A 24,695-nucleotide genomic window follows, 5' to 3' on the forward strand; every position below is an offset into this window, starting at 1 on the left:
AATATGACTTTAATAACATAAGTGGAGGTCGTTCACAAATGATGTGTAGTGTTTGGAATAGGACAGAAAATGGAGTCGAAAATGCATTAGATCTGAAGCTGAGTGGAATTTTCGTGGCGGAAGTGGATGTCCGAGTCAGAGTCCAAGTGAAAAAGCCTGAATTTTAATTGCAATTATTCAACACATGCCAAAAAAAAGTTAAGTTTATATTTCGATTGACACATATGAAAATGTTGAAACCACGACGATGAGACATAAGTATAAGATTTTCTATGAAAAAGTCGACTCAAGTCGAGTCTACTTAACATAGTCGGCAAATTTAATTGTTTTCATCAACTGACTCCTACTTGGTTCTAAGTATACTGCAGCCTCGTCACTTTGGTGGCAGTATATCAATATGTACGGATTACTAAAGTCTGTTCCACTTGGGATTAGGCATCTGCTAACTAGAGCATATTTTGATATTCGATGGCATCAATTTACAAAGATTTAGATCTGAGTATGAATATTGCATTGTTTATTGAGAGAATCTAATTCTAAAAAGAAGAAATAAGAGAACAGAAGATAATTCGGGGCTCGATTTGTTCGGGATGGTATGGAACGATTCAAGTACCAGGGTATAACGAAAAATTTTTTAAAGGAGAGGGACGGGAATGGGGATTTATCTGTTCAAAATCAAAAATTCAAATTGTCAAAAATTTCGGTGAATTTCAGGATTATCTTAACAAAAATCGTTAACAATTTGAAGAATATTGTCCATAAAAAGGGGAAGATGGATTGACCTGCAAACCCACCAAATGGTATGGTAAAATCGTACGATGTATTCCATACCATAAGCGAAAATGTCCAAACCCCCTTCTCCGACTTAGTCACTGCAGACAATGAATTTCATTTGTGACTCAGATGTGACATAATTTACGAACAACTCAATATACGTATTATAATAAATGAAATGAGAAAATGCAATTTTCTTATGAAAATGTGATTGCATGAAGAGTCTTACGTACATCAAATAATTGTAGACACGTGCTTTAGTTGAGTAAATTCGATTTACACCTCAGAAAGAAAATTGAGAGATATATGCAAAAAATGAAGAGAAGTAAAACATTTCTATTCCGTTCTAATAATGATTTATATTGTAAAATATCTAAGTTTTTTTGAAAAATAAGTCTCATTTTACAAATATGTGAGTCGTGAAAATTTCAAAAAAAGAAAATAGAAAATGAAAAAATGAAAAAAACAGCACAAAAGAGATGAGAGACAGAGAGAGACAAATTCACAGAGTCATACTGCATTTCATGATGACTTTAAGGTTGGAGATCCCGAGAAAAGTTTTTTAGTACAACAGCAACAACATAAAATAAAAAAAAATTTACTGATTCACAATATAGTAAAAAAAAAGTGTAAATAATTTTATTCAAGTATCTAAAGTAATTAATTTGCTTTAAAAATGCTTTAAATCTCACATAAAGTTGTTTAAGGATGTAATAAAGTTATGGTTTAAGTGAATTAGATGTGAATTAACTAAGAAAATTTAAATCTTTAAAACAAAATTTCAAGGAAAGGAAAAAAAAGATTTTTTTTTGTGATTCAGTCTCCTATGCTCATATCAAGTAGATTTTATAGATTTATTGACTTATTTAGTGCAAAAAACATTTGTATAAACAATTTGGTGGTTTTCATTTCATAGTAATTAGCTATATCAACAAATGAAAAAAAGTTTAAAAATTTCAATTCTTTTTTGAATAAAAAAAATAATGCAAAACGCAATAACAAGCTCTGTGCAAGATATTTTCAAGACATAAAAAAGGTGAGTTGTCGATATTGACAATAAAATTATTAAATCAATAATATTTAAATTGTTTTATGGATGAAAAACATTTTTTTTTTCCTTCTCTTCCTTCATTCATAAAAAATCAATTTTATTTTTTTTTTGTACTAAAGTAATTGGTCGTATCCAGTTTGTTGCGAAAAATTATATTCTTTTATGTTTACGGTTGTCATAACAGGTGATTCTTATTGGACTATTTTTGACGGTCAGTTGTGATAAAAAGTTTGAAATTTCTTCAAATTTTCAAAATTTAACGAATTTTTCTGCCAAATTTTGAAATTTTTCCTACATTAATCCACAAATTGAGTTGCAAGACAAAGCATACAGCATAAAACAATGAAGAAAATCGCAAAGAACAAACTTCAAAGAATTTCCCAACCGAATTTCCCCCAAAGTTCTAAAACAACGAATTCAAAACTTTTTCGACCGTTACAATCAAGTCAAGTCGCGACTTAATCTCTTGAAAGGATTCCCATCAACTTATAAGTTATTCGGCTATGAATATTTATGAATCACGAATAATATTATAATGTATATACTCTTGTAAGGTTATAACAAAAAAGCTTGAATATTTTGTTATTTTGCTTCCAAAATATTGTATTATAATGGATGTACAAAAATAACTAATATTTCCTATAAATAGGATGCAAATTTTATTAAATTTGCTGAATGACTTGTTTATATTCTCATAATATTCACTGAATTGAATCGAGTTAGTTGATTTCAAATTTTTGTTTTTGAATTTTGATTGATAATGAAGTGAATTGTTGTGACAAGTTGGATGATATTAATTTCCATGCATATATACATACACAGTCCGGTCACGATGTGAGTGAGCAAAATTGAGTGTTTGTGTTTCTAATTAACATCCTATAAACTATCTGTATAGAGACTTATTTTCTCACATTATTTGGTAATTTTTTAATGATTATTTTGCACATAAATGAATTGTTTTGTGGTTTTTCGGAGGAACTGAATGAGTTCGGTATGTAGAGAGAGAGTGGGGACAGTATAAAAGTATTTCTCTATGATATGCACGATATTCAATACACAATTTTAATATCTGCTGCAAGCTGAAGGTTTAATTTATGGCGCTTCCGATTTTGAACATAATCTAGAGCTTATACCCAAAATACAAAGGCTTAATGTTAATTTATTTGTGCAAATTTTATAAAACTTGTAACAATCGATGATATTAGCAATAATTTACGGTTTTTCGATTGATGCTTTTTATGCATATACTCAACACACACATGTACATGGGGAGGTAAAGGACAACTCATTGAATGGGAAAATTTTTTTATATCAAATCGAATATAAGTTTTTTACTCTCCACAAAAGGCTTGACGTTCTGATGTGATATCTCTCAAAAAAATAAATATCCATATCTATATGCCTATAAAATATTGGATAAAAATATTTACGGAGATGCCAGTGTCTAGAGTGCATTTTTGTGCTGCTGTCTAGAATGTTGGTATTCAGCTTTACAAATTAGTTAAGGAAGGCAATAGTAAATAATTAAATCACAATGATTTCCTACTAAATAATGCACAACTGTGCGTTTTTAGTTGCGTGCATCACTTGCGTGTCAGGAAGGTTTTTGTCCAATAGCAAATAAGATAAACTGATTTTCAATTAATCTATTAAATAATAGGACTTTGTTGTATAAGTCTATCTTTCGAACACCGAACAGCACAGTTTAGATACTAAAGCGATGTTACATTGTCGCTAACAGGCATGGAGTATGCTTGCAGATTTTAGAACAACCACCTTAAAACGGTCTCTTTGCCTTGAAAGCAACATAAAATTCGTCACAACGAGCTGTTCAGAAATTACACATTACCCAGTAATCATGACTTTCTGTTTTAACTTGCTGATAGTTAGCTATAGTTGACTATCGAGTAGCTTTTAGATGATTTTTAAAAGTTTTAGTTACTAGAGATTCTTGAATGTTGGTACCAGATTTGTCTAAAAAGAGCTTATGGAAGCTTGCGTAGGTGTATTATGGTAGCATGAACCTTTGCCTTTGCAAAGCGAGCCAAATTGAATTTAACAACCTGATCTTTAAAAATCAAATTTAACGGTAGTCTAAATGAATTCAGAATTGCTATAGGCTTCGCTTAAAATCGTAAGCATTACGCCGATCAGCGAAACTATCATTCGTCTTTTCGATATCATGAGCCTTTGAACACTTGTTAAAGCTTTAGTCACTAATGAGTTCCTAGCTGCAATTTGAAGAGTTCCTAGCCCCCATTCGAAGCAGACTTTCCCTCCCTTAATTTCAAGGACACTGAACAACTCTGTTGTAACGATATTTTGCTATTGAGGTATTCAAAAGCATGCCGATGGGTCTATCAAATAAGTATGATTAGGAAATCGATTTTTTTTATTGTTTCTATGATTTCTGAGTTGTTGTTCATGTTAACCCTCAGTCTTCTTCTGAATGTTGATGTTTACGAGTGAAATTTTGTTTTTTGTGTAAGAAAATACTGTTAGTGGCTGTAGTTTTCAAAATATCTTGAATATTGAACTGGATAGTTGTCAAATTTAGTTAAATTCTGTTACTGTGGATATCGAGTCAGGCTTAAAAACCTAAAATGACACAAGAAGTGTCTTTGTGACTAAGTGATTATATAATAAGCTGGATAATATACCTATAGACATATCTTTTGTGCAGACGTAAGTTCGATTCCCTTTAAAAACTGTTCCTTTAAGTCCATCAAAAAGAATTGTCTGGATACGACCAATTCTCCTTCCATTTCCATTCCCAAATCTCTTCATTCATTCAATTCTTAAATATACATTGTATGTGCTGTAATTCTTTAATCCTCATTGTGTTTGAGGTAAAGCTACTTTTGTGGGTAGATATATGAAGTGGTCGATTGAAGGGATTCAGGAATTTTCATAAGATTCCTTTTATCAAGTTTCAAGTAAACAATGTATGGGAAATTTTTCCACTTACTGTTCACCACTCAAAATCAGGAATTTGAAGAACTTCAGTAAATCCATGATGAAAATCTACTTACGGTCATCATTGGAATGTGAAATTTTCAAATCATCATGATAGCAGCAAGTCCAAAATGTCCACTGTTGCACACATCCTTTACACAAAAATGTATAAGAGCCATATCATCGGCTATAGCATGAAAAGTGTGGAATGGATGCGTTAATAAAGGACACTCGTTGATTAAAAAACGAAAAAAAAAACAGATTTTTACTTTCATCCCAGACAGCCTTAACTGGAACATATGTTTAATAATGTATATTTCCGTATTTGTTGTCGTTTTTTTTTTTTGTTTTTCTAAAAAAAAACTAGTGTTTAGGCATTTTATCACAGCTTCCTCCTGCCATAGCACATACTGTAAATGTACACCACTTTCGTAATAAAAGTTTTTAATTAAAAACAAGAGACAACAGAGAATATTGCAAAAGCTCTTTTGTGTCTGAAAGTATTTTGTAATTTATTTGCTCGACTTGTACAATAAAAAGTTTTTTATGCTCATACACATGCACAATTTTAAAACTGGGAAAATTTCACAACAGATCGCAGTTTTTGATCTTCCCTCCTTTATTTTTTTTTCTGTGTACTTATACGGAGGGTAATATATAGTTTTTAAAGGTCCAAAATTGTTGTTGTTTTTCGTATCGTGCCATTTTCCTTTCCCATTTTCCCATTTTCTTTTAAACTAATTTAAAACTTTTACAACACTACCCATGCTTGAGGATTTTTTTAATAAATTTTTTCGGTTCCAACTCATAAAAAATTGCTTATTCATTTTCATTGATGTGGCTACTTAAAATGTGACTATTTTTTTTGTTGGAAATGCCACAATGATTTTTCGAGTGGGTTTTAATTTGCCTTGCTGTCTATACATGTTGTTGTGCAGTTTGTTGAAGGAATGGATAATGACAGAAACAAGTGTTTCTGAAAATTTACACTCAATTTGTCAGGTCAATGATATTCATGACAATTCCTGTTGATTCTTATGAAACATCTGTCAACTTTATTTTACCGACTTTTTAACAATTATGCTTGTTGTTGTATGAAGGATTGATTGATACGTGTTGAATAATTATTTGTCAGTTTTTAATTACGTCATTAAATAAGTTGATGGTTTTGACTTTAGTTGGCTTCCTGAGCGATATAAATGAAACGGCTTTGTTATGACAGCTTTAAGTGTCTGTTCAAGACATTTCCTAACGTCAATAGGACAATCTCTAGATGCTTTCAAGCTCTTTCATCTATTTTGCTTCGGAATTAGGAAGATATGTTGTATAGACAACAAAAATTTTCTTTTAAAAATCTCAGAAAATTTAAATTTTTTTGCAAAAAGGGAGATTTGATCCCAAAACCCTTATTTCTCCTGAATACGGAGGGGTTGATCCCTAAACACCCTTCCCTCCTCCCTTCGTTTATATGTCACTGAGCCATATCATGAATATTCTACTGCATTTAAGCTTCTTTAAATACCAATTTTTACAATTACCACAGTTAGCAGGAAACAATTATTGAATTAATAAATGCCTACAATTTGATTTACCTAATTATTGAACTAATTGAGCTTTGTAATTTGAACTACTTAATGAAATAAGAAAGAAGAACCGTTCACTGTTGAATATTTAAGTTCTGATTAGTAAGAATGTGATCTAAATATAGAAACTTATTAATTTGATAATTTTCCTTTACTTACTTTACTTTTTCTTTGCCTTATTCATTAAGTCTAATGATGAATTAATGTATGTGATTTGTAATTTTGATTGGATATGAATGTTATTAACCGCTCCATATGGATTATGATTATAAGCAATGATGTTTATTCTTCAAAGTTTAAGTGTACACTGAACTTTTGTAAATAAAAGGGGTTTTCAACTATGTGCAATAAATATTATTCAAATCTCAAATGAACGTTATAACTGTTTGTGTTCTTGATCTTAAATTTACTGGTAAATTTGTGTATTAAAACTTCTTAGTCAAGTAACAATCACAAAATGTCAACTGAATTATTACTTACTTACTTATTGTGCTTACTTAAGATTAATGACTTATTACTTACTTATGCTTCAATGTGGACCCTAGGCTACCACTGAAGGCTTTCTATATGAATCTATTGCTGATCTTATCCTAGAGTTTGTCAGGACGTCTTTTCCCTTAAACATTCCATCCTAGGAATAAAATTTTCAAATTTTAAACTTTCTTACAAATTATGAACAATTCATTTTAAGACTTAAGCGAAAGATATATTTCAATAGTCATACTTAAACGACATGTAAACAAAATCCTTAAACAATCAAAGAAAACATTCTAAAATCATAGTCAAGAAATCCTTTCCAATTTGTTTCCAATAATATCACACTTTCCTTCCTAAATAACTTCTTATTTACAAAACAAGCAAATTCCAAAAGAATACTGTAAGTTGATTGTTCCACTAAATTGCATGAGCTTTGTCACTTAAGATAAATTCCATGGTGAAAGAGTTCACCAACGAGGAAGAAATGGAAAGAAAAAATCCCTGCCAGATCTGGAAAATATAATAAAATATAGTAAAATATATCGCATAGAAAACAAAGAAATGTTTCTATTTGCATCGCTTCCTTATAATAATAACAGCTCATGGGAGAGGTATTAAAGATTTATAAAATAAAAGAAGGAATCGATAGGAGAGTGAGAAAAATTCTTATGACATTAATAAAAATTATGGAAGGTTTTCGTTTTTTTTTTTAAGTTTTTTTGGCCTTTAGCCATATTATTTGCATGTTTTCATCACATTTAACATGCTTTTAAATTGATCCTTTAAAATCCAAACAAACTGAATTTATCGATTCGACATTCATACATACAGTTTTTTTTTTTTTGTGTATAAGTACAAATATATCGGAATTAAATTGTTATTTCAACCTTTTATCCCTCTTATTTGTTTGTGACAACTTTATTATTATGTGTGGCAAATGCATAATTTTTAAAAATTTGTTTTTATGGTTTTTGGTTTTCCTTTTTTCTTTGTCTTTTTTTTCTATTATGGGAAATGGCAATAGATTGTTTAGTAAAATAGAAAGTGAAGGAACGCGGAAGAAATTTCACTTATTTATGTGTGTAAAAAAATATATTTACGACATCGAGAGCTTTATAAACTTTTATTAGCCCTATTTTTATTCACTTGATGACATTACTTATTCATTTTGGTGCATTGATTTATGGATTAACTAGACATTTCGTAGACCAATGAGGTTATCTGCTCAGAAATTATGTGATCTTTAACTACTTTGTTTGGGATGTTTTTCACTTAGTTGTAGATATCCTTGTCGCACTTTGGCTGTCTTTTGAGACTAATTTTGAGTTTCCAGCAGATTTATGTTTAGTCATGATTATCTTATGTTGATTTCTTTGTACAAGTTGATTTCGGAAATGGTCAATTTTAATCCTCAGCATTTTTGAATATAGCTTTCAGAGTGCGGCCGTCTCAAATTCGTATTCTTCGACATTTATTTGTCAAAAAATCGAACATTTCGAACTCAACTTATTTTAAAATAAAAATTTCCGTTATGAAGAAAATTATACTCTGATAGCTCAGTCAACTGCAATATGTTTAACTGTTTGAAGTTAGCTTTAGAGTCAAAATTTGGCTCTTTCAATCTCAGTTTTATGCATTTTAGGTCATCTTTAGATGTTCATTTTCCGCTATCTAAGTAGTATTGAAGGGTATGTGTTGAAGACAACTCAACCTATTTGGATGGACACATCAATTGTGATCGATAGAATTCATCATAAGGAGTATATTTGCTTATTTTGGTTCCTTATGTAAAAGCTGTTTTCCATATTCTTAGGACAGCTAAATAGTATATGTATTTAAAGCTAAACTCCTTTCGTTGAATAAAATATATCAGTTTGATAGGAGCTAAGATTTGTCAAATTCCAAATTTTAAATTTCGATGTTCTTCAAACTGAGTCATTGAAGCAGATCTTTAACAAAATTGATGATATTTGGTTTTTTTTTATAGATATTTTAGTGGTTCTAATTCCTTTATAAACTGTATGTCTACTGTGTGCAGAGGTCTGGCGCACCCTCATTCGTTAAACAATTATTAGTCGCGCCCTAATTCATCTTTTGATCTAGTTCTCAATGATCTGAATAGTTAAATGTATTTTATGTTATCTTCATACTATTTTGATCTCAACAAAATCTCAGAAATCTTAGAAAAAAATAAAAATCTCGAGACTTTACACACCAAAAAAATGGTCAACATGCCGTAACTTATCATAATATTTTCCATCTCCATCTCCATTGACGTAAACAAAATACTTAAGTCTCTTTCTCTCATAAAAATTGTCCAACAATAGCCCACATTTTGATAGAAAATATCCTACACGTGTAACACAATAGATTTCAATTGACTTCATCTCAATTTTTTTTTGTTGGAAGTCGCCCGTCAAAAGCTATTATATAAAAATGTCATGTAAGCTATGACAATAGAATTGAATGCAAAAATTGTGTGTATTTGACATTTCTCAAATTTCACACCAGTGAACCGCAACGTAAAATTTTTAGATACAAAGTGAGTTTTACGTGGTTATTTTTTCACGTGCTGTGTTGGATAGTCCACATTCCTATTAATTGAAAAAAGAATTTAAGAAAATTTTGTCCTAGATTCCTGCGAGTCGTGAAAAGCAAGAAAATTTTGTTGTTTACTGAATATTAAGTAACGTTGACCTTATGGTCGTTGTATATGAAATTGTTTGTGGTCAGAAAGGCTTAAAATTTATATCGAATTTCTTGCTAGATTTTCCCTCTTTTTTGAACGTTATGTAAGTAAATGCTTGAAAGCATTTACATATGTTTGGAAGTAAATTATTCTTGCTTATTGCATAAATACGTTCCTTAAAATAATTATTTATTACTTTTGTACACCTACAATAAGATTGTCAAATGCCTTCTAAGGAAATTCATATATTTTAAGATAAAATTTCTCTTTCCTTCCTTCTTCTTCTTCTTGTTCCTCATACCTAGACACATTTTAATATATTGTAGTTTTTATTTTGTGTCTTGAGCACAGGGAAAAATAAGAAGTAAAATGAGAGAGTGAGAGGATGGGAGAGGAAAAAGCATTTATTCTCTGAACTCCTTATTGCATTTATTCATTTGTCAAATTTTATTATACATTCGTTTTGAGTAGGAATTAACAATGTGACTGTGACTTTATTTTTATTTTGTCTCTTACGCTCCAACGCTTTCTTGCCATAAAGTCAACAAAATGATGTCTATTATTTCTTTTTATATTATTTGGATGTGCATTCATTAAAGTTGTTATTAAAATTTCGTGTTCATCTAATTGGATCAAGGTACTCAGGGGTATATCCAGGGGAGGAAGGTGATTTTTGGGTTATACCACCAGAATACCCATCCTTCCTTAAGAAATCCGAAATTTTTATCGGAATAAACCAAAAGATATCTAGGTAACGTAAATTATCAAATACAAAGGGATGTGGCAAGGCTGAGGAAAACGGGAAATTTTAGCATTTCCGCAGGGCGTCTCGATTTGGTGCCAAGAGATCTCGATACACTTCTATTGATTTATTGCTATCTGGAATCAAAAGATAAATTCTAGGTCTTTAATGGTCTAAGTCAGTGGTTGGCAATTTTCATGGCACACCTTGATACTAGGCTCTACCAAAAGCACATAAAACATACAGTTCATATATTAATACTATAGGTATTTCAAGGTTATTAACATTTCCCTATGATGCCTTTCCTTGGTTTCAAGAGACCAAGCTACTATTCTAGTTCTATTGCTAATCTTGAATCAACGGATAAATTCCAGACTACAAATGGATTCCATATAAAGAATTACCTCGGGGCGTCAATATTTGAAAAAGGCAAATTCAGAGAAGAAATAGGATATATTTAAAAAAAAATATTCCCAGCATAACTATGACTTGCTACTAGACACAGTTTAAAACCGACATCATGCTAGATACTCCCTCTTGGTGTCGGATATTGGATTAGCTAGCATTTGATAGATTCCACTTTTAATTCAATTTGACCATTCGGAACAAATCTAATGATTTCCAGTCAACAGTTAATCTTCTTGAGAATGCATCTGGATTAATCTTTCTATTCATTTCATACCAGTTAATGAATGAAATTTCAATACTCCAGCAAAGAACAGCCACAGCAATTAGTATACCCCATAATATAAAGCAAAATTGGAGATCCTTTACACTAATCACCTTAAAGTAAGCTTTTGTTTTTGGCAATTCCATTTTCTTTCCAATAAAATCTTCATAAATATGATTCATGATTCCAGTGTCTTGAAGTCTATTGACGGTATCATCAAGCATATCAAAATAGAATGAAGTATGAATCGTCATAAAAGTGCCATGGGATGTACCCAAAATATAGTTCCCCAATTTACTCCATTTATCGTCTTTCTGTTTCAATATTTTGATTGCATAGTTCTGAAATGCATCCGTCATTTCTATTGCAAGTTTTGCTGACGTATTTTCCGCTTGAGTATCATATAATCTAGTAAACATCTCGAAATCAACTAGATTAATTCTAAAAAATAGTACATTTTATGGATGTTAAGAATGTTTATGAATTGATATTATTACCTGATATTATAATATTTAGTTAGCAAAGACATAAAATCTTCATTGTAAGTTGGTGTGTAGAAGTTGTAATGTCCGTCGACTAAATCATCAATTGTTTTTGGTAGTGGATGTTTCGGATCACTTATCATGACTTGGAATATCTTGCTTTGAAAACATGCTTGGATAATTAGATAGAAGAACATGAAGAGAATAAGAATTTGTCTTGTAAAGCTTTCGTTACTTTGTGGAACTCCAACAAATATTCTCAAAATCTTCAGAACTGATGTTTTGAAGATGAAATCCTTAATCATCCTTGATAGCTTGAAGTTCCAAAGTTTAAGGCTAAAGACAACAAATACAGTTGAAATCAACAAGATCCAGATCCTATAGTCGAACAGAAGGAACAGCTTCTCATATGATGAGTACAGTTCGCTCGGAGTTATCAGAACTATTCGAGTTATTTCCACAAATGGAATTGTATGACGAACAAAATAAATATAAGGAACTATACTGATATCAATGAACTCAATACAAACAGTAGGTTCTTTATAAGATCCATTTTTATCAGAGACAATACCAATGTTATTGAAAACAGGATCGACAATAAAACTTGGTTCACCATAGTAAACAATCGGTTGATATTCGTCCTTAAAGTTGTACTTTTTGGATGTTATTTTAAAGATTTCTGGTATAATGCCGTACACTTCATTTCCAGAAGGTCCACTAACTGAACATCCCCAAATATTTGAATCTTTGGAACCACGAAGAATTGGCAACATCAGCACTAACTCACAGTCATAAAAGTTTAAGAACTTTTCAGTAAATTTTAATGGTTCAAACCATTCTTTTAAACTTTTTTGGTAATAATGTGATATTATCGTATGAGGGAAGTTGCAGAACGATTTTGTGAACCACTCAAACCGTACGACCACAATGTGCTTGCCAGAATTGACAACAAAATTCGTGTATTGAAATATTGATGACGAGATCAAATTAAGTCTATTATTACGCGACTGGAAACGTGCAATTTCCGAAAAAAGTGAATCCTCAAGAAATACAAAATTATTGAACTGATTGTGATGATTAAAAATTTTGAATTTCTCTCTAAAGCACAAAAAGCTTTGATAAGTATCGATGAAGATAATCATTTGATTGATAATATGTTGTTTGTGGCATTCTGACTCATCATATCTGTAGATTTGATATTTGAATCTTTCATTGCTGTGACTTAACACTTCTTTAATTATTGCTTCGGTCCTCATTGATTGTGCACCTTGGATAATGTAGAAGTCGAATTCAGTACTTCTGTTTACATAGTAAACGTCAATAATATCCTATAGAACTTCAGATAAAGAAGATGCATTTTTCAGTTCACTTTCTATTGACTCTATTTCACAAGCTGAAAAATTAAATGTCAGAATTAAAACGAAGCAGCTGAAAATTTTCATTGTATTCACTTTGAAGTTCTAACACTGAATGATATTTGAAAAAATTTTGACACAAATTTAGTTAATTATTTTCGATTATCAGAACAAGAATCTTAATTATGTTATGAATCTTATTACAATGTATATAGCAACAAGAGAGAGTGTTGGGTTTGAAGCTTTTCTGTAAAATTTGTTTCTAGGCGCTGAACCGAAGGATTGCATGTATCATGTAACTTTGAATACTAATGTAAACAAAGAAATTTGCCAAATTTAATTTTGAAATTTTTGCGCAAATATCAATAGAAACGATACTTTTTAGCTTTTTTTTAGTTAAGTTAGTGATTTATAAAGCCTTTACAGTATTCCTGTACTAGAAAAATTAAACAGAATTTAGAAAATTTTGAAAACCAAATTTCGACGATTTTCTTTTATAGTGTTAGTGTTTGCAATAAATTCAAATTTATGACAGTTATGAAAAAAACTAAAATTTTTTACAGAGTTTAGAGCCAAACTGAGTTTACAACAGCTCATTAAGAACCGATTGAAATTTGAATGAAATGTTATACTTCACAAGAGCTAAAAGAAGAAAATTCCATTCAAATTTTATTAAATTTTCCATCAGAGTAGGTTTTGAATTTGATGATTTTTCTTCTGAAATGCAACAAAACAACTACCAAAAAATATTGCGTTTTACCTACCTGTAAATTCCCTACTTCCCTCACATGTTTATTATTTGTATTTTCAATTTAAATTTTTTATGATAAATTCTATTCATACAAATCCATTTCTCAACATTTTTTTCTCTTTATATATTTGCAGATGATGATTAATTGTGTTTCTACAAACTCAGCTGGTCGTCAATATGGAAACATACTATATATGGTGCGTGGAATCCAAACACAAGATTTTTTAAATATCCTTAATAAGAACAATGCAAAAATTGCCACCATTAGTCAAACGAATGAAACAAATGCAAGTGTCGGGAAGCTCGTGTTAGGAACATTAAGTAGCAATGAAGCAACGATACAAAATGAACAGCAACATCAGCAAGAGGGTGGTGGTGCTGGAACATTTGTTCGATTGGAGAACACCGATAGATTATTAAAAAATGGACAATTGATAATAAAGAATGTTGATAAAGGTCATTCAGTGCTTGTCATAAGAAGCGCTAGTAATGATTCATCGACACCTCAATCGGACACAAAAATGTCAATAGAAACATTAGACACGATGGAGGCAAGCTCAAATGAGGATAATGAAAACAATGTGATTGCTTCGACACAGAAGATTGCTCCTCTTGTGGGATCTGGTAAGTGAATTAAAGAAACAAGGCTATTGTATTAGTTCTTCAATTCCTTCATCATCAAAAGTTTTTTTTTATTCTATCATCACTTCATTTCGGCACATGTTTTTTTCGTATGTTGAAAAAGCTCCAAAAAAAAAGCCAGCTTCGTCGTATTTTTTTCCTTCTATCACATCTCATCTTGCTAATATTGCATTCATGATACGTGAAACAGTCGATGAAAATATCTCTTTCTCTTATGACTGCTCGTTTATATTTTGCAAGCATTTCAATTACCCCTTTTTGGGGTTTGGAAAAAAAATGATGAGTTTAATATGTTTTGTGGATGAGCAAATTGAGCGCATTTATGTGCTTTTATGTAAGTAGGGCAATTGGGATGTATTGAGTAAATGATTTTGGGTTGTTTGGATGGTAAGTGATGACATAAATAGTTGCAAGTATAGCAATTTTGGTAAATTCTCTTATTCACCGTAAAAAATGCTGATTTGATGGATTTGAAGACATTTTGTTCTTTACTTCGCTGTATATACAGATCAATTATGATCCATTGCCTAACTTAGATGCCGTCTGAAACTGACCCTATCGCTGGCATCTGCTTGCCAATTTGTTTTTGTTCATTTTCGATGTATTTTTTAAAAATTTCAATATTATTATAACTCCTGTAATGGCCTATCATCGGTATATCATAGGGATTGTCATAACAAGGGGAATACAGAAAATGTATAATTTATATATGGCACTTTATAAAACATTCGATTAACCCCCGATAGCTCAGTGGTAGGAGCATGCGATCGGAAATCGTAAGACGTGGGTTCGAGTCCCACTCGGGATCTGCTATTTTGAAATTATACTTTTTCTGTTAGATCAACATGTTATATAATACATCATCTAGTCAGAACTAAACTCTCACTACATTATCCGAAGAGAATAAGTCTCAATAGTCTCAATGGTTTGATACAGTTTTCCCTAGCAAACAAAGAGCATGCTTTCATGGAACCAAAATGCCACTCGCCATCACTCTGTATGTTTGCCTGTTAGGGTTTATCCAAACTTTTTGGTGCCAAGGTACACATTGGTGATAGACCACTGCCGAAATGGGGTTCATGGCATTTTCCGAAAAAAATCGGTGGTACACAGGTTACCCACCTCTGGTTGAATACCCTCAGATCACACAATATTGCTTCAAAACCATAAAAAATTCAACACAACCAAAATTGACATCCCCCTGCAATCAGTTCTCATAAAAAATCATTACCCAGTCAAATCTAAAGTGATCTCAAAAGTCAATCTCCAATGCCAAAGAAGCTAAAAAAACCAGAAGAAGAAAAATAGAATAATGTGTGGGAAAAGAGGAAAATTCATAATCATACATAAGAAAAAAAAATCATTCAGCACGAAAAGTGTATGAGCCTTAACTAATTAACCAAATAATAAATTTCCTTCTCTTCTTCCTCCTTAACTCACGTCACCACAGTCATCTTTTTTTTTGAAGGAAGGAAAAAACGTAAAAATTAAATGCATGAAATTACGCGAAAAAAAAGAGCAAGTACTTGTGCTGTTCTTGAGGATTCCCACAAATATACTTGACATTGCTGAATAAGAAGTTGTGTCTTAATTAAAGAAGTATAAATTGAAGTACCTATGCTATTTGAATATTAATTAGCCTCTTGAATACCAAAAAAAAAAAATCATGTAGCTTTTCACAAGAAATGAAGAGAAAAAAATTGAAGAAAACTTTGAATGCAAAAAATGAGGAAAAAAAAACGAAAGAAAAATTGAATGAGAAATGAAATGAAAAGAATAAATGAGGCAATATGAAGGCTGCTGAAACCATCTAAGAAATATGTATAGCTTTGAATATTAAGAAGCTTAAAGTGAAGAAGATGTTACTAAAAAAATTGCTCTTTGTGTTTTAAAACTCTTCTTGGACCAAATAAAAATTGTTTTAAATTGAAGGATTATTGCGCATTTGATGCTAACTGATTGTTTTGTAAGCAATTAAGTAAGTTGGAAAGATATTCGGAAGTTTGTTGATTTTATATTGAGGCAAAAAATGCTTTTTGATTAAAAAAATTAGTTTTAGCTTTTTAAAGTCATCTAAATTGAATCACTTACCGTTTAGTGGATTGTTACTAGCAATTTCTGAGTATTTAAATGTCTGATAAACTTCTAAAAGCTTTAAAATCTTGAATTTAAAACTTTTAACACGTTTTTCAATTAATTTTTCACTAAAACTGCAGCCAACTTCAAGTATGTTCGGATCAAATAAACTTGATCAAATTATTTTAAATTTCAAAAAGTCGTTAAAAATTTGAAACATTCAAGCATCATGAAACAGCAGCATTTCTTCAGTCAAACTAAAAACATAAACACAACTTCCTACCCAAAATAATGTACAGAAGAAGAAATCATGCTGTTTCTATGAATTTTCCTTACTAGTGCTACTTTTTATAATCTCCTACTTCTCATGTTATGCCTTTTTTTATTTTTTATAAAAAAAGACCCATCCTCCGTCTCAACACTCTCATATATTAACATACAGAGCTGTGAATTTGTGAAATGCTCTGAATCATTTTCTGTCATTTACACTTTTTTTGATGGTGAAAATGGGATTATTTCCTGTTTATAGACAGTTCTTGAAATAACTTTCAAAAATAAAATTTGGATAGTCGTTGGGCTAGAAATTGCCCCGTTTACATAAAAATATGATGCTTAACACTGTAACTAACTTTTGTATTAATATGAACAATGTTAAAAAATGTAGAGATAGTGGAAAATATGTTGATATAATAATTTCATTTCATTAAATATCCATGCTTTCAACGTTGTGTAATCCTTTTATGCCTTTTATTCCTACTTCTTCTTTCAACTACCATCCTATTGTGTTTACCGACTTATTTACCAACAAACTAGCAGTTTATAGTAATTTTTAATATAATTTCTAAATTAAATTGGTTGCCCTTTTTTATCCATCTTCTGCTTTGTCCATGGAAAATTCGTTTAATGAGGTAGAGTCCCGAGCGACACAGATGAAGGAGAGTCCGTCAGGTCGCCTTTTTTTGACATACATATTGACGTAAAATTGAAGCAGCTTCCATTTGGTATTGATGAAAGAGGTGTTGGCGGTGCCTTTAAAAACTCCGTGGTGCCTTGTTCATTTGTGTTGCTCGGGATCTGTGCTATATGCAATGAATTTAAGGGTAATTTATGCATTTTCGTGGCACTTTGTCTTACTTAATCAAATTACAAAATGAATAAAATATGACTTTTAATCTAATCAAATCCGCGAATCTCATGTCCATTCCTATCCAACCACTAATCGACTCCTCTACTTGCCTTTCCATAATTTTTTTCACATTTATTAATAAAAGGCAAATTTTCTCATTCTCTCAAAATAAATACACAATTTTTTTTTGTTTTGCTACCTTTTTTTACCATTTTTCTGACAAACTTTCTGTACCAGGCGTAGCGTGCAAACGGAAGTGATAAAAGTTTTCATAATAGAATGCACAGAACATTGTACTTACAGTTGTTGTTGGCTGAAACATACTGTGATTTACTTTATATGCCATTCGCTTTCATTTTAATTTCATTGAAAAATATGAAAATATATCAGAATGACTGAAGGAAAAATATATATATTTTTATTTTTTTTCTATGAGAAGGAACAACAGTGGGAAGAATGGAGAGCGGTGAGGTGTCTTGGGGTAGATAAATAGAGCGCATTCGCTGTTGTTTGTTTAAATTATGTAAATTACAACCTCATTTTTTTGTCTCTTTTAAGAGTTTAAAAATTTAAATAAGTTTAAATTCTGTGTTGATGAGTTGTCTTAATGGTTGAGGGATGAATTGAGTGAAATTGAGCAGGACTTTTGACATTCAGTCTTTAACTTCTTTCTGAGACACGTTAACTGTTGTCTAATTTCTGGGTGTCATTCAATTAGCTTTATATCCCTAGAATTCGAACATATTCTCAATGAACATCTTACGGTCCCGAGTGAACATCCTCATTGTTACCGTAAGATGCTCATTGAACTTATGTTTGTATGCAAGGATAACTATCACTAAATGTCATAACCACCAAATTTTCAATCAGGCGGAATACGAAAAATTTGAAAAATAATTCTCGTCTCATTAACATTTTTTATTAAATAATAATTAAAGCTCGAAGTTGACTCAAATTTAATTTGATTTCGATTCGATTTGAATCGACTTTTCCATACATGTCTTGACGTCAAGCTTTTTGCGATGCATATTTAAATGTCATCAGCTACACCATGTCATAAAGACATCACTCTCTAATGAGATTAGGAGATTGGTTTCCGATGGAAATTGAACTCACGCACTCACATAAAGAGTGATAAAGATTTCCAGTCTGTTGACTAATCCTTTGGTTACAGAGACCTTACTCTAATACTGACAGATTCACCTGTATATGGCTTGGCATCCTAGATTTCATTCTGATTAGAACCACAGATTACATTACGATGTGACTCAGTAGTGTGTCACGGAGCATAGTTTGAATTATAGAACTATGCTCCGTTCATTTTAACCCTCTTCTTTAATATTTTTTCTTCAATCAACATATAAGAAAAACATATAAAGAGGGAGGGTTTTAAGGTTTTTAAATCAAATTTTTGACTAGGCTGAGTCAAGTTAACTTCTGAGCAGTTAACTTCAGGAATTCTTTAAAAAGTCAAAAAATTCCAAATCAAAAATATGTTAAACGGAATCCTATTCTAAACCACGTGAATATCTATAAAACCTACAAAAATACAGACATAAATCAGATGCAATCTCAACAATTTTTCGCAAATTGACCTCCAAATTGACCTCATATTTCATAATTTTTTTTAATGATACTCAACACTTCAAGTATTTATCTACACGAAGCTCAACGCTAAATTTGACTATAATCACACAAAAAATTTAAAATCAGAAATCATTCATTCCAATAATATTAAGCAGTTCTTAATGATTTTTGTCTTATTCAACGACAGTAAGGTCAAGAACACATCACACCGAAGAGAATATCACGAAACCAAAATGAATATTAAAGTCAACTCACCTCCAATAAAAAGAAGCTTAAATCGTGATAGTTACGAAAAAGAACTAAGGGAAGAATGAAGGAAGAAGAAGCATAAATGTAATCAAAATTATGAGAGAAAAGAGGAAAATAATTCCTTTTTGTGACAAATATCTTTAGCTTCACATATGTCAACTTATTAACACTTTATTTAGTTGAAAAGCACAAGAATATTTTCACATCGTTATATCCATATGCATGCTGAGTAGTTTTGGGTATAGTCGAGAATGATATAGCGAATATGTTGTGGAGAGACCAAAAAGAGAAATAGAGAGAGAGAGAGAGTCGGGTCGAAAAAAATTGTTATATTCATGCATTATAGTATGAACAACAACATTAACCCGAATGTGCCTAAGGACGGTGGAAAAGAGACGAAAATATTTTCGCAAAAAGCACGAAGTTGTACAAAAAAAAAAAATTCAATGAAAATTTTCTTTTTTTGTGCTTACTTACATACATTCTTTAGAGTCATGTTATATATATTTTCGTGCAATGCATCCCGACGATGTTTTAGTTTCATAAGTTCACTCGCACTATAAGGATGTGAACTTTTAGTTTTTAATATTTCTCTTTGTCGGTCTATATGTATCTCTGTACTATTTTTAATCATTTTAGTTAAAGGATTTACTCTTCCTTATTTCAAAGAAATACAGCAATAGAAAGTTGTCTCCTTTTTGTGTAATCCTACGTGATGCGTTTAGGTGTTTTAGATAGAATAATAAAGGAATAATAAAAAAAATACATGATGTGTGTGTACATAATAATAAATAATGTGTTGCCAAGTAGCTAAGCTGTTATAAGTTTTTTTTCATCCCTAAGTTCTGACATTGTTTTCAAAGTTTAGGTGTTTGTAGTGGCATTTTTTTATAAAAAATGTTGAACTGTAGAGAATAGCTGAATATATAAAAAAAATGTGCATTTCCGTTTTTTCAAAACAAGACAAGACACTCCGGGAACAAACACAGAAGAACATAAAGTGCGAATCCAAAATAATATGAAAATATAAACACACAAAAGTCAAATTTTCATAAATCATGCTCGTGCTACTCGTGAATAATAATATTATATATATATTTTTGAAAATAGCATGAAATGGATTGACATTATAACCATCTAATTTGAATAATATTATTCAAATATTAATTATGAAAAACCGCCTTCGCATATGTTAATCCGATGGTATTAATTTAACAAAATATAAAAATTATGAATTCCTGACTGTATATATACACAGTGTTACATGAGAATGAATGACTAAAATATTGATAATAATGATTGTTTTGCAGATGATATACAACGAAACGTAAATGAAAATCACAGAAATAAAAATAAGAGTGTGTATAACATAAATAATAATAATATTCACACAGTATAAAATAAAAGGTAGTCACATAAATAGAGACGAACATAAATGAGAAATTACAATTTACAATTTAATTATTTTCCATTAATATGATATATACAGCAGAGTTGTCACCTAATAGACCACCTAATAGCCCAACTAAAAGTCCATCTAATAGGACTTAATAGCCAAAGGCAATGCATGTCTAGACAAAGGCAATACCTAACTAAACTCACTGCCTAATCAAAGGCAAAATCTAGGCAACTGCACTGCTTACTCAAAGGTATTACCTAAGTTAAGACACTGCCTAGCCAAAGGCAATATCTAGACAAAGGCACTGACTAACCAAAGGCTTTTCCTAGACAAAGGCATTGTCTAGCCAAAAGGCAATAATGCCTAGGCAAAGGCTGACTGCCTAGCCAAACTACATAAGTAAAGGCACTACTCTAGCCAAAGACAATACCTAGGCAAAGACACTGTCTAGTCGAAAGCAAAACCTAGGCAAAGACACTGCCTAATCAAGGACAATACCTAGGCAAAGGCAATACCTTGGCAAAGGAAATACCTAAACAAAGACACTTAGTAATCAAATGCAATATCTAGGCGAAGACACTGTCTAGACAAAAGCAATATCTAGTCAAAGTCACTTCCTAGCCTAAAGGAATGATTTTTGCCCTTCCGAAGCTAATGTATATCCAAAGACCAAATCTACCATGATGAAGCTCTCTACCTTTCCTAAGTCACCTATCCAACAACTCTGACATACACCGAACACAAAAAGAGGAAAGAAATGATCAGCACGAAAAACTATTTTTTTGTTGTTTTTTTTATTCCTTCTGTTTGCCTGTCGACAACATTCTGTCATGAACATTTTAAGTCATTTTCCATCACTTTGGTTGACTGACTGTGATTTTTTTAATGTCATTATTAAAATTTGATTTCTTTCGTGTTAATTATTCAAGAATTATTTCTTAATGAATTCAAAGAATGGACATGACTAGACAATCCTTTGGGAATTCTTATACTCTTTGTGTCTGTGCATTGAATGCAAAGTTTTATTTTAGAATAAATTCTAGTCAAACTTTTTTCTTAAGATTAACTCTTCACAGCTTGAAGTAAAGTTGGTATCTGGGAGGAAGTTAAAGGGTTGGATTTTAAGGAAAAGCATCTTTACAGTTCTTTAGTATTAATCAGTCCTAAAAAGTATCTATTCTTATCTAGTAAGAACTTTTGATGAACTTCATGATCCGAGTGAAATATGGCTAGGAATCGCAGTTTTATCCGTTTTGAATCTTTACCCCGTAGCACTGACAACCCTTTCTAATTATTACTTGAGATTTCATTTTGCAGTCATTTGTAAGCAACTTGGAGTTTCAAGTCTATTTCGGGATTTACTATGAATTCCTTTGGCTACTTTGTGTTTCTTGGGATATGCAACCAGGGTTGCACCCAGGGAACTGTTTCCCGATGTACATTTACCTCTGCACCTACCCTTGGTACATAACCTAGATTATACCTTATGTTACCAAATGTATATGTAGGTGTACACCTTGAGTAGGCGTAGTGTCTAAGGGGGTACCAAGGAGAGTAGGTGCATATTCATCATTTAGAACCACAATACTCAAATTTAAAAACCAACTTCCACGTTTCCCCCAAATACATCAGCTGATTTAAACACTTATCTTATCATACACAAAATACTGAGGATCACCCTGGAATTTCCTCAATTTAAATCCCTTCAAATGCCATTTTATTAATAAACTTTATTAAAATTTTCATCGAAATCCATGACCTGATCAGAAACTTAATTTTTTACACACACCTATTGACAGCCAATCCATTCCAATAAATAAATATAATTCATTTATAATGAATGATTTAAGGCACGTTTCATGATATGTAGACATAGTTAAGCGTGTAAACTTTTTTTTATCAAAATACTTTTGAATTGTCAGTAGTATTTGTGGATACTTATGTTTACGACAACAATGAGTCGACAATAATACGATTATTTACAGTAAATTCATATGTTTGTTGAGGACCAAAAAGGTCTATTTGTATGTGATCCTCAATTATTTTATGTCAATATGTTTGAAAGTTGATCTTATGAACAGTAAGTGAGTGGATGTGTTTAGAAGGGATTGTGAGATTTGATAAATTGTTTCAATTTCAATTGCGTAATTAGAGAACTTTCGATAGTCAGCTTTACTTTTGTTACAATTTTTAATTTTTTTGTTGTTTAAGCGAAGGAAATGCATCTTCTAACTTTTATTTTGCTATGCAAAATTCTTTTTCAATAGGTACACGGATTAGAACCTGTACAGTAATTAGTACAATTTTTTTCCATCATCTATTATAAGAATTCACTGATATCATCCTTTGTCGAACTATCGCTGGTAAGCCAGCTTTTTGTGTTTAGATTTATGGAATGCAGGGGCATAACCAGTGGAAAGGGAGGGGGGTGTGTGTGGTTTGAGGTCTACAGACATCTAAAAGTCAGAACCAGACTACCGACTGCTCAGAAATCTTCCGTTAAGAAAAAATTTAAAATATTTGAATTATTTTTGAACGTTGAAAAATTCTATGAATTCGAAGAAAATCCTACTAAATACTATTCAATTACATAAAGAATCATGACTTTAATACTTATTACAGTTTAAAATCAAGAATTATATTGTAATGAACGAGAAAAATGACAAATTTTGATTGCAAAAATTTGGAAATGTTTTGTAAACAAATCTTTGTATGTGTTAGTGCGTGAATTTTTAGAAATTTGCAATTTCAAAATTTTTACTTAAAAACATAAAACAAGGCTGCATAAACCTAATAAATAAAGCATAAATTTGCTAAATTTTGGTTTAAACACTTCAGCGCTGTCTTAATACAGTGGAAAGAAAGGTTTTTCAAAAATTAAATTTTTCATCCAAAAACTGTCAAATGAAATTCAAATTTTCGAAATAATTATCGAATTTTTTCAAAGTAAATGTCGAATTTTTTCGAAATGAGTTGTCGGTAGTCTGGTCAGAACTATCGTTAGTGATCAACTCAGATGCTATCGTAAAATTGTGGTTTCAATGAGATTTTTACAATCTTTTTAAGATCAAAAGTCGTTAAAATTTGCACTATTATTTTACAATTTTTACAACAGTATCTGACCAAAAGCTTGAGGTCTACTCATATAATGGCTGTCAACAGTTTTGGAACAATTGACAGAAATTGACTCAGGTTTGACTTTTAATGGTCGACTCAAGCTATTGAACGGTTACGGAATAGTCGAAAGAAATCGACTCAAATCCAACTGACACTTGACTCTGTCTCCGAGACAAGCTATGTCCAAAGTAGTTGAAGTCAAGTTAAGGTTCAGTTGATGACTTGAGATTCAGTTGAGTATGCTCACAAAATTGAGTATACTCAGTTATATTGATTGAGTATACTCAAGAGCGCGATCATTTAATTGAGTATGCTCATTTTTTGTTAGGATTCCAATGAATATTTGTCCATTCTGTCTAGTTTCCCATTTTACACAGTTTTTGCAAGAGGTCAAGCAATTCCAATTCTTGATCTTACCAAAACCACCTTAACTCTATGTCATTTTCCGGTCATATCACATGACATTGAAAGACTTTACCTCTTTAACTAAAAACACCAACGAGAACAACTTAATTCTTGTTAACCATAAAATATTCAAATTTGATTGAATTTAATTACAATTAGTTAGTTACAATTCAAATTGGAATTGATTCTCATTTACGTCTCTACGAATATGACTAACTAAATATTCAAATAAATAACAAAAATGCGCTTACTACCCAAATTTAGGTCCTCCAAAAAAGCATTCCAACTTGTTGTTCTCACACTGTAGAACGAGAGAGATATTACGTTTGTGGCTCTGAATTGACGCAAATTTAAAGATAAGATAACAGTTATCTTCTGCGTGATATCATAATAGTAATAATAATAATATTTCAATATACATTCAGTTTTTGTTTAACGACTGACTAATAAGGTCGTATGTGAGTAAAATACATACAATTTAAGTTACACACAATCTGACTCTTTTTTTTTTTTTTAATCGTACTATGTAGTCATATGAGAATAAATCTAATAAGCAATAACTTAG

General features: G+C 31.1%; 1 protein-coding gene and 1 non-coding gene across 4 annotated transcripts in view; both read left to right on the top strand.

Annotated features, from left to right (window-relative positions):
* The first annotated feature begins 1,633 nt into the window (after positions 1-1,633).
* LOC139086513 (calmodulin-binding transcription activator 2-like) overlaps positions 1,634-24,695 on the top strand; it is a 46,341-nt gene continuing 23,279 nt past the window's right edge. For all 3 annotated transcript variants that reach the window (XM_070634982.1, XM_070634995.1, XM_070634988.1), the window contains exons 1-2: positions 1,634-1,810; positions 13,664-14,153. In XM_070634982.1, coding sequence (XP_070491083.1) covers positions 13,664-14,153 — 490 coding nt within the window. In that variant the 5' untranslated portion in view covers positions 1,634-1,810. The remainder of the gene's footprint in view (positions 1,811-13,663; positions 14,154-24,695) is intronic.
* TRNAS-GGA (transfer RNA serine (anticodon GGA)) lies at positions 14,907-14,979 on the top strand. The gene has a single exon. It is a non-coding gene; the product is annotated as a tRNA-Ser (tRNA).

Source organism: Chironomus tepperi, unplaced genomic scaffold, assembly GCF_022539635.2.
Source record: "Chironomus tepperi strain 1889 unplaced genomic scaffold, CSIRO-AGI_Ctep_v1 contig_9, whole genome shotgun sequence".
NCBI classification, from domain to species: Eukaryota; Metazoa; Arthropoda; class Insecta; order Diptera; family Chironomidae; genus Chironomus; species Chironomus tepperi.